This window comes from Phycodurus eques, chromosome 7, assembly GCF_024500275.1.
Source record: "Phycodurus eques isolate BA_2022a chromosome 7, UOR_Pequ_1.1, whole genome shotgun sequence".
Lineage (NCBI taxonomy): Eukaryota > Metazoa > Chordata > Actinopteri > Syngnathiformes > Syngnathidae > Phycodurus > Phycodurus eques.
Window position 1 is genome coordinate 18,890,981 of NC_084531.1, and position 14,589 is coordinate 18,905,569.

The 14,589-nt window shown below is 40.2% G+C and overlaps 1 protein-coding gene across 3 annotated transcripts in view; it reads right to left on the reverse strand.

The window, feature by feature from the left end:
* The window catches only part of fli1 (Fli-1 proto-oncogene, ETS transcription factor), a 36,401-nt gene extending 24,251 nt beyond the window's left edge, over positions 1–12,150 (reverse strand). Inside the window, exons 1-2 of one of the 3 annotated variants that reach the window (XM_061681337.1) lie at positions 11,970–12,150; positions 10,527–10,635 (exon numbers count right to left, since the gene is read on the reverse strand). In XM_061681337.1, coding sequence (XP_061537321.1) covers positions 10,527–10,565 — 39 coding nt within the window. In that variant the 5' untranslated portion in view covers positions 10,566–10,635; positions 11,970–12,150. Of the gene's footprint in view, positions 1–558; positions 749–5,768; positions 5,990–10,526; positions 10,636–11,969 lie in introns of those variants that run through there. The other 2 variants (XM_061681338.1, XM_061681339.1) reach the window with 2 other exon arrangements.
* Positions 12,151–14,589: the final 2,439 nt, after the last annotated feature.

The following is a 14,589-nucleotide window of genomic DNA, read 5'->3' on the forward strand; positions in this document are numbered from 1 at the left end:
TGTGTAGCAAATTGAGAGTTTTCTGCAAGGTTAGTGCCGGGCTAATTTTGGAACGGTTTAAATTTCAGTTTTTATCACTGTGTCAATTTATATTAAAAACCAAAACAAGCTATCGTAAGAAAGTCAGTGAGCTTTGGAGGCTGTCTGGCAAATGTTCACCTCCACGGTTTCTTGCCAACACATGAGAATGACATCAATCTTGTCAACACTCTCTGGGCCAAGAGTGCAAATAAAGTTTCCAAAATGTTGACCTCTTCCTTTAAGAATGGGAGGACATTGTCATGAGATGACAGTGATAAGAATTGCTACAAATAGAACATCAGAATCCACTTTTTAAACTACACAGAAACTTGTGATGTCAAATATTCACTCTCTTGGGGATTTTTTTTTTTTTTTTTTAACAGTAATTATGTGCAGTTATGGGTCATATCACAGTCTGGCATCCTAAGTAGTTTGACTAAACAGCCCCTGTAGCTACTGTTGCTTCCTGTTGATGTTAGATGACTTCAATCATGCTCACAGTGGAGTTAGGATGCAAACAAATGCTGATTTGCTTACATGTCTTCAGTTGTCTCCAACAGTTCGAATGGCAAAAGATTCCTCAATACATGTATATTTAATGTTCGCCTTCTGTCTTTATGGAATTACAGGTTCTGTGTGTCTGGTCCCTGTGGTGTGTCTTGTCTGGCCCCTCGGTTGCCCTCCACAGCTGAAGACTCAACAGAAGCAAAGGCAGGGGTGGGGGTCACTGCAACACTGACCGAACTGCTGTGGCTCAGCAATGTAAGCAATGTAAGTTTATTAAAGAAAACATAAGCAACTCTCGACTGGACGACATATTGGACGGTTTCAGCGGGCTCCTCTTGAAACGTCTCAGGACTCTTTGTTAGATTGGTTCTTACTCTTTTGCATGCTTAAATGACATGTTGTAGTTTGAGTCCGTTAAAAATGCTCTGTGCCAATCGCTTTTGTTGAGCCATTTCTCTACCAGCCATTGTCACTGAAAATCAGCCAAAAGTCCAGAGAGTCTGAATATTATGCATTCTCATCATGTGTCTCTGCTTTTGACTTGGGATTGAAACACATCTGGATCTGATAGGATCTGATGTGTTTCAATCCCGACGTGTCTAATCCTCAAAGGATGGAATTTATATCATTCTGAAATGCCACATATGTTTGTCAGGGGAAAGAATGACTCAACTTCCAGCACTGCTGCCCCTAAAGATCCTCAAAGTACAAAGACATTGTCCACCGTACTGAAGCTGTACTGTTAGATGTCATACATTTACTCACAAATGTCACAAATAGTCATGTGCATCTGCACTGTAGCTGCTCTATATAAACAGTCAACACAACAAAATTATTTATACAAAATCACCAGTCATAAAACAAGCCTGTGACGTAAACTGACATCATACCTATGACACACAACAGGAAACTTAAGATGATATCAATAATACATATTTGATTCTGACATTAAAGTGCAGCTCAATTTGTGCTAAACAAAGCTCTCCGTCATTACCCTTGAGTCTATGCCAGAAGACCAGAGAAAAAGCACATTTGGGAGAGGAACTATGGAATAAAATGCTCACCCACAGGTAAAGTAAATGGTCATATAAAAGCTAAACCTTTCTAGAACCATTTAACCTCCGTCCCCAGAATGAGATTTTCCAGGGGATGTAATCAGTTGATCCATCATATAGTCTGAACCCTGGCAGTATTACTTGCTATCTAAGCAGCGCACACCCGCTAGTTTGCCACCGATAAAGCCACCAAGAAGCACGGGAACGTCTCGTTACGGCCCGATAAGGCCCCACGCAACTATTGTGACTGTTGCAAATTACATTCGAGTGACATATCTGCCTGACAAGTAGAAACCATGATTGGCAAGTGGTGTCTGCCCATCAAGATGGTTGAGGAGGGCATTTAAAAATAGGAGCAGGACGATCTCTTGCTGAGGTGAAATCTGCAGTCTTTTTTTTCTGTCCTATCTGCAAGGAACACGAATGTATGCATCAAGCTTCTACTCTGTCATAAAACCGTTCCCTTGTGAAGAGCATCTCCATTCAGTTTCACCTTCAAGGTATGCTACAACCCAAGAGATATATATATATATATATATATATATATATATATATATATATATATATATATATATATATATATATATAGCAACTCAAACACCATCTGTACACCAAAAAAAGCATTGTTACACCTTTCATTTAGTTCCTCTTTTATACTACAGTACTAGAACATCCTTAAACTGCTACTTAGAGATAACTTACAATTACTCAGTACAATTCATTCCCTGTAAGCAATAGTGGTACCGTAGACAATTACTGGCCCCCAAGGTGAGATTTACACTAGTGTATCCCGTGAGGCTACATATGCAACTCCAAAGGACCTTTTCCAGGACCGACAACATAACCGATCGCCATTAATTTACATTTGGCGTACAGTATATACATTGAACCCATCACGTCAGTCAAAACAGCAAGTACATATTATTTGTGACACACTGGACTAAAGAGGACAGTTTCATGCAGTTAGGAATTATATAAGGAGGTATCCGCCTTGCTCAAGGGCTGCTCAGTCGTTTTGAATGTGTGGTGTGAAATTGAACCTAGGGAAGAATAAGCTTGTCCAATGCTAACCCCTCAAAAAGACAATAAATGTCAAGTATCTTCCCACCTGAGTACAATTGAGGATAACAGTCACTGTGCTGCTCAAGTACAACTAGTACAACAGTGGGACCTGTTTGCCAAAACACAATCTGTTCCAGGATACTGGTCGACCTCTAATTTGTAGGGAATCTGAAATTGTTTCCCCATTAGAAATTATGTCCCTATCGACCAAAAGCCTTAATTAACTGTACAAGCAGTTTTTAAGTGACACTTTAACATTCTTAGCTGTCATGCAAGTGCATAATGATGATATACATTTTTTTTTTTTTTTATAATTAAGTAAAAATAAAGTATAAATGACTGATGACTCAGGATAGATGCGAAAAAATATGAAAGTGTTAGCTCACTGAGCTGAAGTCTGACAAGACTTCATACATGACTGCGGTTTTGGGCAACTTTAGAAATCTGAAAAGTACAGAATGAGACTCCACTGTTCTTTTTTGTATCCATCCATCCATCCATTTTCTGAGCCGCTTATCCTCACAAGGGTCGCGGGCGTGCTGAAGCCTATCCCAGCTATCATCGGGCAGAAGGCGGGGTACACCCTGAACTGGTTGCCAGCCAATCGCAGGTTCTTTTTTGTAATAACACACAATTGTTTTCGATTTAATACTGTAGCCATATTGGACAGGACATAAAAATGTAAGCCGCTTTCCTTCACTTTATGACAAAGTTCAATTTCTGGTTCTTTGAGGTGCATCAGAAATGGTCCAGTGGTGTCACATAAGATATATTTCAGACCCAAAGTACAAACTACAAGTATTTTCCATTCAATATAGGCCAGACGATCAACCAACATGTCTACAAAGACATGAGGAGAGAGTTGTGTCAAGACAACTCGCGACTGCTTCACCACGACAACGTGCCTGCTCACAACGCCCTGAGCATCCGACAGTTCCTGTCCGAGAAGAACACGGCCGTGCTGGAGCAACCTCCCTGCTCACCTCACCTGGCTCTGTGTGATTTATTTATTTTTTCTCCTAAGCTCATGGCGTCATCCAGGGTACCTGTTTTGAAAACATTGACGTCATCAATTTGGCTGTGACGGCAGCGCTCTGAGGATTCCTCAAGAATTCTCCCTGGAGTGCATGAAGGGATAGCAGAAATGGCTAAGAAAGTGCGTTAGACTCCAAGCGGGATTACTTTGAAGGGGGAAAAAAAAATTTTTTTGTAGTTTTTGTTTGAAATACTCTTTTGTGACACTAGTCCTGTAACTTGTCTGACACACCTAGTACATGATGGCGGTTTGAAGTTTTGCAGGACTTAAGAGTGGCCTTGCTACCCCAAATTGTTGAACTTTTGCGACCCTGTAATTTGTTTTGTTGGAAAAACTTCGATAAATATTAGCAACTTATTGTTACTGAGCAGCCAGGACAGAAACGTGTACTGCGTTCCAGTTCTATGGTTCAGAGTCGATCCTGTAGATGCTCACTGAGATGAAGTATTGTGCATGAGCTTGTTTTGTACAACTTCAGAGTTCCCATTGTAAGGGCACACATAGCACCTGCCTGAAGCCACCGCCTTGCTTTTGTTTACATCAGCCATCCAAATGCATCACAACACGTTCTCCACATGTACTCCACACGTGTATCTGTTTGCCACACACAACACAACAGATATCCACCCAGGAGGGCGGTGGAGCGGAAGAGGAGGAAGGGGCTCCATTCCTGTCTTTTGTTTAAGTAGGAAAAGGAAACCTGTCAGGAAAAGATTGTGTAGAACAGGAAGCTCTCATGGCTCGACAGCATTTTGTTTCTTTAAGAGTGCACAAGTCAGCCCAGCCATTGACACCCACACTTCAGTCTTCATTCTTGGCTTTTTTTGCGATAAAACATCTCAATGGCCCTCGCATCCGTCCATCCACCATCGTAAATGACAAAATCATCACACATGGATGGCCTTCTTTTTTGCTGCTGCCGCCAACACTGACACTTATTCGACACACACCACACACACACACACAGACCACACCCAAGTACCGCAAAGCCGCTACTTAAAATGTCCCCAAAACACAACATCACTTGTCACCGAGATGAGCTCCATTTGTGTGCATTTTTGGGGAGCTGACACTTGTTAGGAAGTGAGCCAAGAGAGGGACTTGCCATTCAAACATCTGGAAGCATCCGCAGCCATCTGGAATGTGACTGTCTAGAAGGGAAGAGGAGGAGGGGGGCGCAGTAGCCAATGTTAATTCAGACAGGCACTCCTGATTACTACCAATTTCACCAAATACCACTTTTCGGTGAGGATAACCTTATAATCGATGCAAAATGGTGTTATAAACTTTTGAAAATGATCATAAATACGCTACTTTATTTAAGTAATGCGTGTAGTTTAAGCTGCCACACATGTTGGACCTCTGTCGTTATAACTTATCAACCTAACGAATTTTTAAACACGGCGTAAGGGTAGCGTCGTTGTGTAACTCTTACAAAAAGAACACTTTGCGAAGTGTGGTTTTAAAATGTTGCAAGGCTTGCACGTTGCCAAATAACAGCTTTCCTTAAACAACACACAACTCCCCCTTCTCCGAAAAAAAAAGAAAAGAAAAGAAAAACACTGATAATCATCTACAAGTTCCCCCGAGATCACCGAACCATCACATTATTGCCACCAATGATAGGCTCCGTTTGGAACCGTCACCCGAGAGCCGGGCGGTGGACAATCCACTCGCATTGCCCCGCTGCCGGTCACACTTAATAACAAGCTTCGAGTCATATACCTACATGAAAACTTTTCCCCAAAAAAACAAACAAACAAAAAAAAATGTGTTGCAGGCCAAAATAGAGTGGCGCTCCAGACGTGCGTAATTTGCGCGCTCGCTCCTCAGAAATCCAACGTGCCAATCAAGCTTCGACGCACATCCTCACAGCGTAAGAGAAATATGATTTTTTGTGAGGGAAAAAAGAAAAAAGAAGTAGACGAAGGGGGATGGTTTGAAAGGAACAGCGAGAGAAAAAAGGTCCTCAGTTCCAGACTGAGGACCACAGCTCACGCACGCAAAAAAAAAAAAAAAAGGAGGCGCAACTTTGGGAGAAAAAAGCGATCCCCCACAATGTCCTACACCCCACTCTCCACCCTTACCTTAATAGTTCCGTCCATTTTGCGCAACTTTCAGTGGACTTCGACGGTATCCCAAACATGACACGCTCCTGAATTAATTCCAGCTTCTAGTCCCGGTATGTGTGGCGAAGAGAGAGACGCTTTTTTCTTCTCTTTTTTTTTTCTCTCCTCCTAAATTTGGGAAGTGAAGTCACCGCCGCTTGCCTGCTCGCTTGCTGCTGCTGCTGTTGTTGCAAAGGAAGGTTGAGAGAAGGAAGCTGTGTGTCACCCAAAAGCCCTGCCTTCAAATAAAAAAAAAAAAAAAAAAAAGAAGAAAAAAAAAAAAGCAGGATACTGTCCCGAGGAGATAAGCAGGCATAACAATTGAGCGTTCACTCTGTTATGTTGTACTTATTTTTTTAAAACTGGGAAATATTTACAGGATGGCAGCCTGCTGTGGAACAATTTTACGTGATTTTTTTTTTTTTTTTTTTTTTTTTAATGACACAAAACGGCGGTGGTGGGGGTGTAATAATTATAATGATAATGGCACATATTTAACTTTTACGTAAAAAGAAAAATGATGTTCACCCACTCACATCTGGCAGCATCTATATTTTAAAGTCAAATGTGAGCAGGATAGAAAAGTGTGACTGGGCTTTAAATCACCTAAAGATGACAAATCAGAGAGCTTGTTGCAATATTTCTTTGCCTTACAAGCCTTCACGTCAAGGTGAACACTTCCCACTGTAGCCATAAATTACATCCATGCATTCAGCACCCAGCAACACCAAAAAGTCTGCTCTACACGTGTGGCACCGCAGGAAATACAAGCGTCATCTTTTGGATTTTGTTTAAAACATTATTTTCAAGTCTGGCTTAGTTCCTTTATGGTGGAAAATTCTTATCTCCACCCACACGTCTTTTATCCTTTCTGCATCCCCTTTCAAACTGCCAACTTAGCACAAAAAAAAAAAAGGAGAAATAAAAAGATTTTTCTCAATGGAGTTTTGCATGTGAATTTTCCACATGTTCTTTTAAAATTAAAACATATCTGCAAATTGCACGTTTTAAATTTGTTATTTTAAAGCCAGTACATATATTCTAATCCATTCAAGTCCTCAAAGGATGACAAAGTTTTTTTAGAATTGCACGGTGAGACAGATCAAATGTTCTTACGGACAGTATATGGCCCACGTGCCATAGGTTCTCAACCCCTGATGCTATATATATATATATATATATATATATATATATATATATATATATATATATATATATATATATATATATATATATATATATATATATATATATATATATATATATATATATATATATATATATATGTTTATACAGTATACTTAAATTCAATAGCAACTTGATGAATAATACTCTTTGCAGCCAGCTCAAATTTGTGACCGCGCCACTGGCAGCAGGGCCGGCCTGTCTGCTCCCCTCTTGGGGGTCTGGCGGGGCTGAGGGTCCCACCCTTGGGACCGCCACATCTGGATCCTGCTAAGGGTCAAGGCTTCTCCTGCCTGAGGCCAGCTCAGACTTGTATAATTAAGGGAGACACCTTGTTTAACTCTTCACTGACCAGTTTGATACCACCTCCCTGTTTCTAAATAGTCTCCATAATTGTGTGTACCCTCTCTGCGTTTTTTTTTTTTTTTTTTTTGTGCTAAATATATAGCTATTTAGAGTTGGACATGAGTACAAACAGGGTTCAAACAATAAAAGTCATCCCCTCAGTTGTTGTTTGACCCATTCATAAAAAGGGTGACCCAAAACTTGAATGAAAAAAGCATTTCCTATATATATATATATATATATATAATCATCTACCTCATTAGATAAACCTGCAATCCAACGAGAGACAAAACAAGAGCAGTAAGGCCGAGTTTTTGTCTTTACTCAGAGATTAAAGGTCACATCAATGTTTATTGTTGTATTGCCAGTGGTGTTGAACTGCATTGCCTTACTGTGAGCAGTTTCTAATATTGGTGTTAGCTTATTTAGCTTCATGAAGGGGTCAAAATATTAAAAGCACCTGTCAGTAAAATGTAGTTCAGGAAACTACACCCACAACAATAAATCATTTGGTACAGAGACACTTTTTAGAGAATCATCTTTTTAAAGAATCATATTTGGTGACTGGCGATGTGATCGGTCCCAGCCAATCGGTAAAGAAAGGTAATGATACATTTTATGAAACAAACACATAAACAATATAAAGAAAATGATTATATAATGACAATGGTTATATAATAACTCATATGTCTTTGTCAATCACAACTGAAGGAAAATTGTGGAAACAGCTCTATTATTGAATCTCACTGGATTATGCAAGTGTACCTTATAAAATGACCACGAGGGAACAGCAAAAATCGATTTAACCAACCAGACAAGATAACATCTTACCAAAAACCGATTTCCTCCCTCGATGTCAACATGGAGCCTATTAGGGTGACTTGGGGTCCGGGCCCTATCCCAAGACCATAATGAATACAGTGGTAACAAACATTTTGGAAGGCCAATAAACAGATGCAAGTTGGTTTACTCAGTCAACCACAGAGCATCTGGCTTGACGCTGCAAGGAGACAGCCAGCAGACATTTCTTCCTTTGCACACACACACACACACACACACACACGACATGCATGCAGTGGTGCCCTTGCATGCATGGCCCCATGCATTCCACTGTATGGGCCATGGATGTCAGAGATGGGGAGGGGTCACATGGACCCTCTGCTGTAGAAGGCAGTCTTGCTTTTACATCTGTTTCAGCCCTCAAGATCAGGGGTCCCCAATGTTTTTTTTAAATATTTTTTTTCATTTTTTTTTTTTTAAATAATTGCTCCGGACCGCTAACGCCATAAAGAAGCTCCCCCGCGATAAAAAAAAAAAAAAAAAAAAACATTTAAGGTATAATGGAAGGGGTCATTTTTCAACATAAACCAGTCCACGGATAAATCATAACTGAAATCATGATTTAAAAAGATACATCTCTTTGGGTACACCAAATGATTCACAGCCAGGTATTGGGCCGCGGACCAGTGGTTGAGGACCCCTCAGTTTGACGTCATCGGGCCAAACAAGTGAAAATTGTTTTCAAGAGACAGATGGAAATAAAATGGAAATGTTGCTTGTTGTCCTGCTAGAGTGGCTCCAAAGAAAAATTCCTCGTCTTTTGACATACTTGGTCAATAAAGATGATTGATTCTGAATAGAACAACCATTAATAATTGATACATAGAATAAAACATTTAAAATATTTTTTCAAAATAAAACAAAAATATCCCAAAGGTATCACTATAATCTATCACTATTTTATCTTAGCAGCTCAACGGAGGAGGAAAAAAGTACGAATACAGTTTAAAAAGTATACAAATAACAATACATAAAATATTCGTTCTTGTGCTTTTATGATCACATAAAAAGAATACAACAAATTAAAATGGAAAATAAACTCTTTATTTAACAGTGTCACCACTGTATTTTGTTATTCCTGCTTCTGAAAAATGAAAGTTACAAATATGAATAAAATAATGTAGTAGTAGTAATAATAATAATAACAACAATCATACATTAAATAATAAGTATTGCCGTTTTTTGAAAGATAAAATCAACCATAAAAAGTATACAACTACCAATAATGCAGTTACAAAAACAGGACGTTGTTTTTTTGTTTTTTTTTTGCATATGTATTTTAAAATCATCACTGTGAGAATCGTACACCTGCTACAGCATAATGTAGTGTACATGGATGCCATTCATTTGACTGCGCGCACTCATATCGTGGCCGTCCAGTCCAGACGCCTGAGTCCAAATACCAAAGGCCCGAAAAAAAGTGGCGTCTGCATGCAGCACGTATGTGCACGAACTGTCTGGCCCCCCTCGCTCCAGGCCATAATTAATTTGAGATTTATTTTTATTGGAGAGTTCCAGTCTCGCCTGGCCTTAACCAAACAAAACCAAATGCTTGGACCGTGGAGTCTTTTGAAGGAGGAGGGGAAGGCGCGAGGGAGGTGGGGACACGGATGTCTTATAGTTCTGCCACATTCTGAGAAATATCTGACAGTGAGTGTGCACGCAAAAAAATGTGAACTTGGCATCCAACATGCAACGTGCCGATGCAGTTTGCTTTTTTTTTTTCACAAATAAAAGCGATTCACTACGGAGTCCAGCGTTTATTTAATAACAAAAAGAAGTTTCCAGCCTCTGCCATTCAAGGAGAAGAAAAAAGCCTCATTCCGAAAGCGTATTTTCTCACCAAACATTCCTACCTTTTCATTTTTTTTAAAAAACAAACCAGGAATTGTTAGAGTCCTCTTTAACCTTGGCAGCATGAAAAGAGGCCTTATTCAAAAATATTGTTTTGCTTTGGGAAAAAAAACAAAAGTACTCTAGTAGTGTTTTTTTTAAACATTTTTATATGAATTAAATGTTGTCTTTTACAGGCAGCAGTGCGTTTGTGAAGCTGTCCAGTTACAAACTTGTACAGCTACAGATGCTCAATGTATTTATTTTATTTTATTGTATTATTCCCCCCCCCCCCCCCAAAAAAAAAAAAAAAACAACAGACGAACATTTTGCATGGTGCTTCCTATCTGCTTTATTAATTTATACCTCAACTAAATTGCATCAAAGTGAATATTTAAAACCAATAGCAAGATGCATCGAAAATATATCAGTTTAGTCTACAGTATTTGGAATGTTTATTTATTTTTGGGCGGGGGGGGGTGAAAAGAACAAATATGAAGAGCCCACCTGACAAGAGAGGTTGTGCTGTCTTACCTTGACGTAAGACGACGTGTCAGGGACAGTTTGGAACATGACTGTAGTATACCTGACGCAAGGGGGGTCCCCAAGGGTGCTGCTGCGTGTCCGACAGTGGACCCTGATGCTAAAGGGGTAAAAGAGCATTCATGTAATCGTTAGTGTTTGTTATGCGACGAGGTGCAGGTGTTTAGTCTACTTGTTTTTTTGTGTGTGTGTGATTTATTTTTTTGTTTCTTTGTTTTTAGTAGATGTCACCAACATGGATGAATTATTTGTGGTGGCCCGTGGAGGAGGAGGGGCGGGGGTGTGTGGTGTGGACCCGGGGCCCCATCATGCATCCCGACCACCTTCCCCCTCCAACCCTGAAACCTACCACATATTGAAACACTTTTCACTTTAATAAGTGCAGCTTACAAAGTCTGGGGGTGAAAGGGCACTTGGAGGACGGTGCATTTGAGTCGTCCTTTTTTGCAACTGTTAGGAAGGCGTATGCATCCTTTATATGTATGTATAAATCATTCCATTTCTTTAATGAAGGAGTATATAATTAATGCAGTTAGAAATGCAATTAATGAACAGTATGCAGTAGACGGGTGATTTGTTGCAAATTGTGTCCACAAACTAATAATGTTAAATGAAGCCCCCACAACAATAAAACAGGACTTTTTATGATGCTTAAACAGTGATCAGTGGTTAACGGCAGTGCAATTTTCCTCCTTTTACAGCCCAATTTCACCTATCTGATGAGGTGTTGTTATTTGTGGTAAATTCAACCCATCTCACGCTTGTGAACATGGAAGAGTTTAAAACAGGGGTGGGCAACCTTTTTCTTATCAGGGGCCATTTTAGAATTAAAAAAAAAACTAAATTTATAACAAATATGATGCAACGACTAAACATGTTTTAGTTTTTATCAGAGTACCTCAAAGGTGGTATTTGTTTTTAGAATGGCATGGGCCGGATCAAATCGTCTCACTTGGCCGTATATGGCCCACGTTCCATAGGTTGCCCACGCCTGCTTTAAATATGTTTTTCTTTTTTTTCTTTTTTCTTTCTGTAGGTCAACTCATGAAACACCCCCCAATGCATCCAATTTCTGCTCGGTAAAAAAAAAAAAAACGGTGCAATGGAGCCGGGCATCTGCAGCCAATTAGGCAGGGCAGCTCTGGTGAATAACGGCGTGAACCTTCCTCTGAGACAGCCCCGTGGGCCCGTGGGCCGGGACCCCTCTAGTGTTACATTTTAAGCGCCTTACTTTTACTGTTATCCATCATGAGTCTGCTAATACGCATTCCGTGTTGCTTCACACCCCCACAAAACGGTTGCAAGGTGAAAAATGATCAAGCTTTAAAGCAGTAACGCTAACTTGTGCAAAAAAAAAAAAAAAAAAGAGAGAACATGCGCGCATGCATGCATAAAAAAAGGTGTGCAACATTTACAACATAGTTGTCTACTCACCTGTTCTTAGCGTTTAATGCGCGTCGGAGCAGGAAGTGTCCCTCCTCCTCCTCCTCCTCCCGCTGCTCCACCTCGTCGACACACTTTGAAATAATTAAGTCCTGTCCACGCGAAGCCGTCCGTTTGTTTTTCTTCTTCTTTGCGAGTTATTTTGTTGAAAGAGTGGAGCAGCGGTTGTATGAATGGAAATGTTGAGATGACAAAGAGAGCTGCGGCCAATGAGGGGCGAGAGAAAAACCTCCCCTTGTCTGCAGCGTGAGGCCACTCGAGCGTGAAATAAGAGGACACGCACGCGCGCGCGTGCGCGCGCGCAGACACGCACATCCACACACTCAATCGGCTACATTAATGTGCTTCTTCTTGTGTTAAAAAGTCATCTTAATGCTCAACTAAGGGGTATTGTTAATATCCATTTTACATTTTCGTTGGTCTGGCACCTTGAAAATAATAATGAGTAATGCCAATAAATAATACAACCCCAATTCCAATGAAGTTCGGAGGTTGTGTTAAACAAATAAAAACCGAATACAATGATGTGCAAACCATGTTCAATCGATATTTAATTGAATAGACTACAGAGACAATATATTTAATGTTCAAACTGATCAACTTTATTATTTTTAGCAAATAATCATTAACTTAGAATTTTATGACTGCAACACGTTCCAAAAAAGCTGGGACAGGGTCATGTTTACCACTGTGTTACATCACCTTTTCTTTTAACAATATTCAATAAACGTTTGGGAACTGAGGACACTAATTGTTGAAGCTTTGTAGATGAAATTCTTGCTTGATGTACATCTTCAGCTGTTCAACAGTCCGTGGTCTCCGTTGTCGTATTTTACGCTTCATAATGCGCCACACATTTTCAATGGGAGACAGGTAGGGACTGCAGGCAGGCCAATCTAGTACCCGCACTCTTTTACTACGAAGCCACGCTGTAGTAACACGTGCAGAATGTGGTTTGGCATTGTCTATCTGAAATAAGCAGGGGCGTCCACGAAAAAGACGTTGCTCGGATGGCAGCATATGTTTGTCCAAAACTTGCATGTACCTTTCAGCATTAATGTTGCCTTCACAGATGTGTAAGTTACCCATGCCATTGGCACGAACACAGCCCCATACCGTCACAGATGCTGGCTTTTGAACTTTTGCGTCCATAACAGTCCGGATGGTTCTTTTCCTCTTTGGCCCGGAGGACACGACGTCCAACATTTCCAAAACCAATTTGAAATGTGGACTCCTCGGACCACAGAACACTTTTCCACTTTTCATCAGTCCATCTTAGATGAGCTCGGGCCCAGAGAAGCCGGCGGAGTTTCTGGGTGTTGTTGATAAATTGCTTTGGCTTTGCATAGTAGAGTTTCAAGTTGCACTTACGGATGTAGCGCCGAACTGTATTTACTGACATTGGTTTTCTGAAGTGTTCCTGAGCCCATGTGGTGATATCCTTTACACATTGATGTCGGTTTTTGATGCAGTGCCGCCTGAGGGATCGAAGGTCACGGGCGTTCAATGTTGGTTTTCGGCCTTGCCGCTTACATGCAGTGATTTCTCCAGATTCTCTGAACCTTTTGATGATGTTATGGACCGTAGATGATGAAATCCCTAAATTCCTTGCAATTTTACGTTGAGGAACATTGTCCTTAAACTGTTTGACTATTTTCTCACGCTTGTTAACAAAGAGGTGAACCTCGCCCCATCTTTGCTTGTGAATGACTGAGCAATTCAGGGAAGCTCCTTTTATACCCAATCATGGCACCCAGCTGTTCCCAATTAGCCTGTGCACCTGTGGGATGTTCCAAACAGGTGTTTGATGAGCATTCCTCAACTTTCTCAGTCTTTTTCGCCACCTGTGCCAGCTTTTTTGGAACGTGTTGCAGCCGTAAAATTCTAAGTTAATGATTATTTGCTAAAAACAATCAAGTTGATCAGTTTGAACAGTACTACAGTACACTACAGTTTGAACAGTACACTACAAAGACAATATCTTGTCTTTGTAGTGTATTCAATTAAATATAGGTTGAACATGATATGCAAATAATTGTATTCTGTTTTTATTTATGTTTAACACAACGTCCCAACTTCATTGGAATTGCGGTTGTAAAAACCAATAAGAGCAGTTGAAGCTAAAAATGACACGCCCCCCCCCCCCCCCGAAATCAAAAGAAAAATAAATAAATAGCCCCAGATAAATCATTTAATGTGATGTAAAACCTGTACAACTCAATTGAAAAAAAAAAAAAAGGAAATAATGTGATTGCACAAGTGGGCACACCCTCTGGGATGTAGCTGTTTTCATAATTAACCAAAGACATTCAAATCCATGGTAAATGTGAGTTCCCACAAACCTGCCACCATTTAAAGTGCCTCCGATTAACCTCAAATAAAGTTCTGATGTTTTAGTTGGCTTTTCCTGATATTTTGTGCTAACACTGACTTCCATCCGAAAAGCCGGACGTATTAAAAAAAAAAAAAAAAAAACTCAGCTGAGAGTTTCAATGCCGAGAGCTGCTATACCTGAGCTGTAATGGCCATAAATTATGTGCCCACCATCAGACTAACAATTTATTGGCTAAATGCAAATTGATAACCATCCAGCATTCGTATGCAGTTTCAT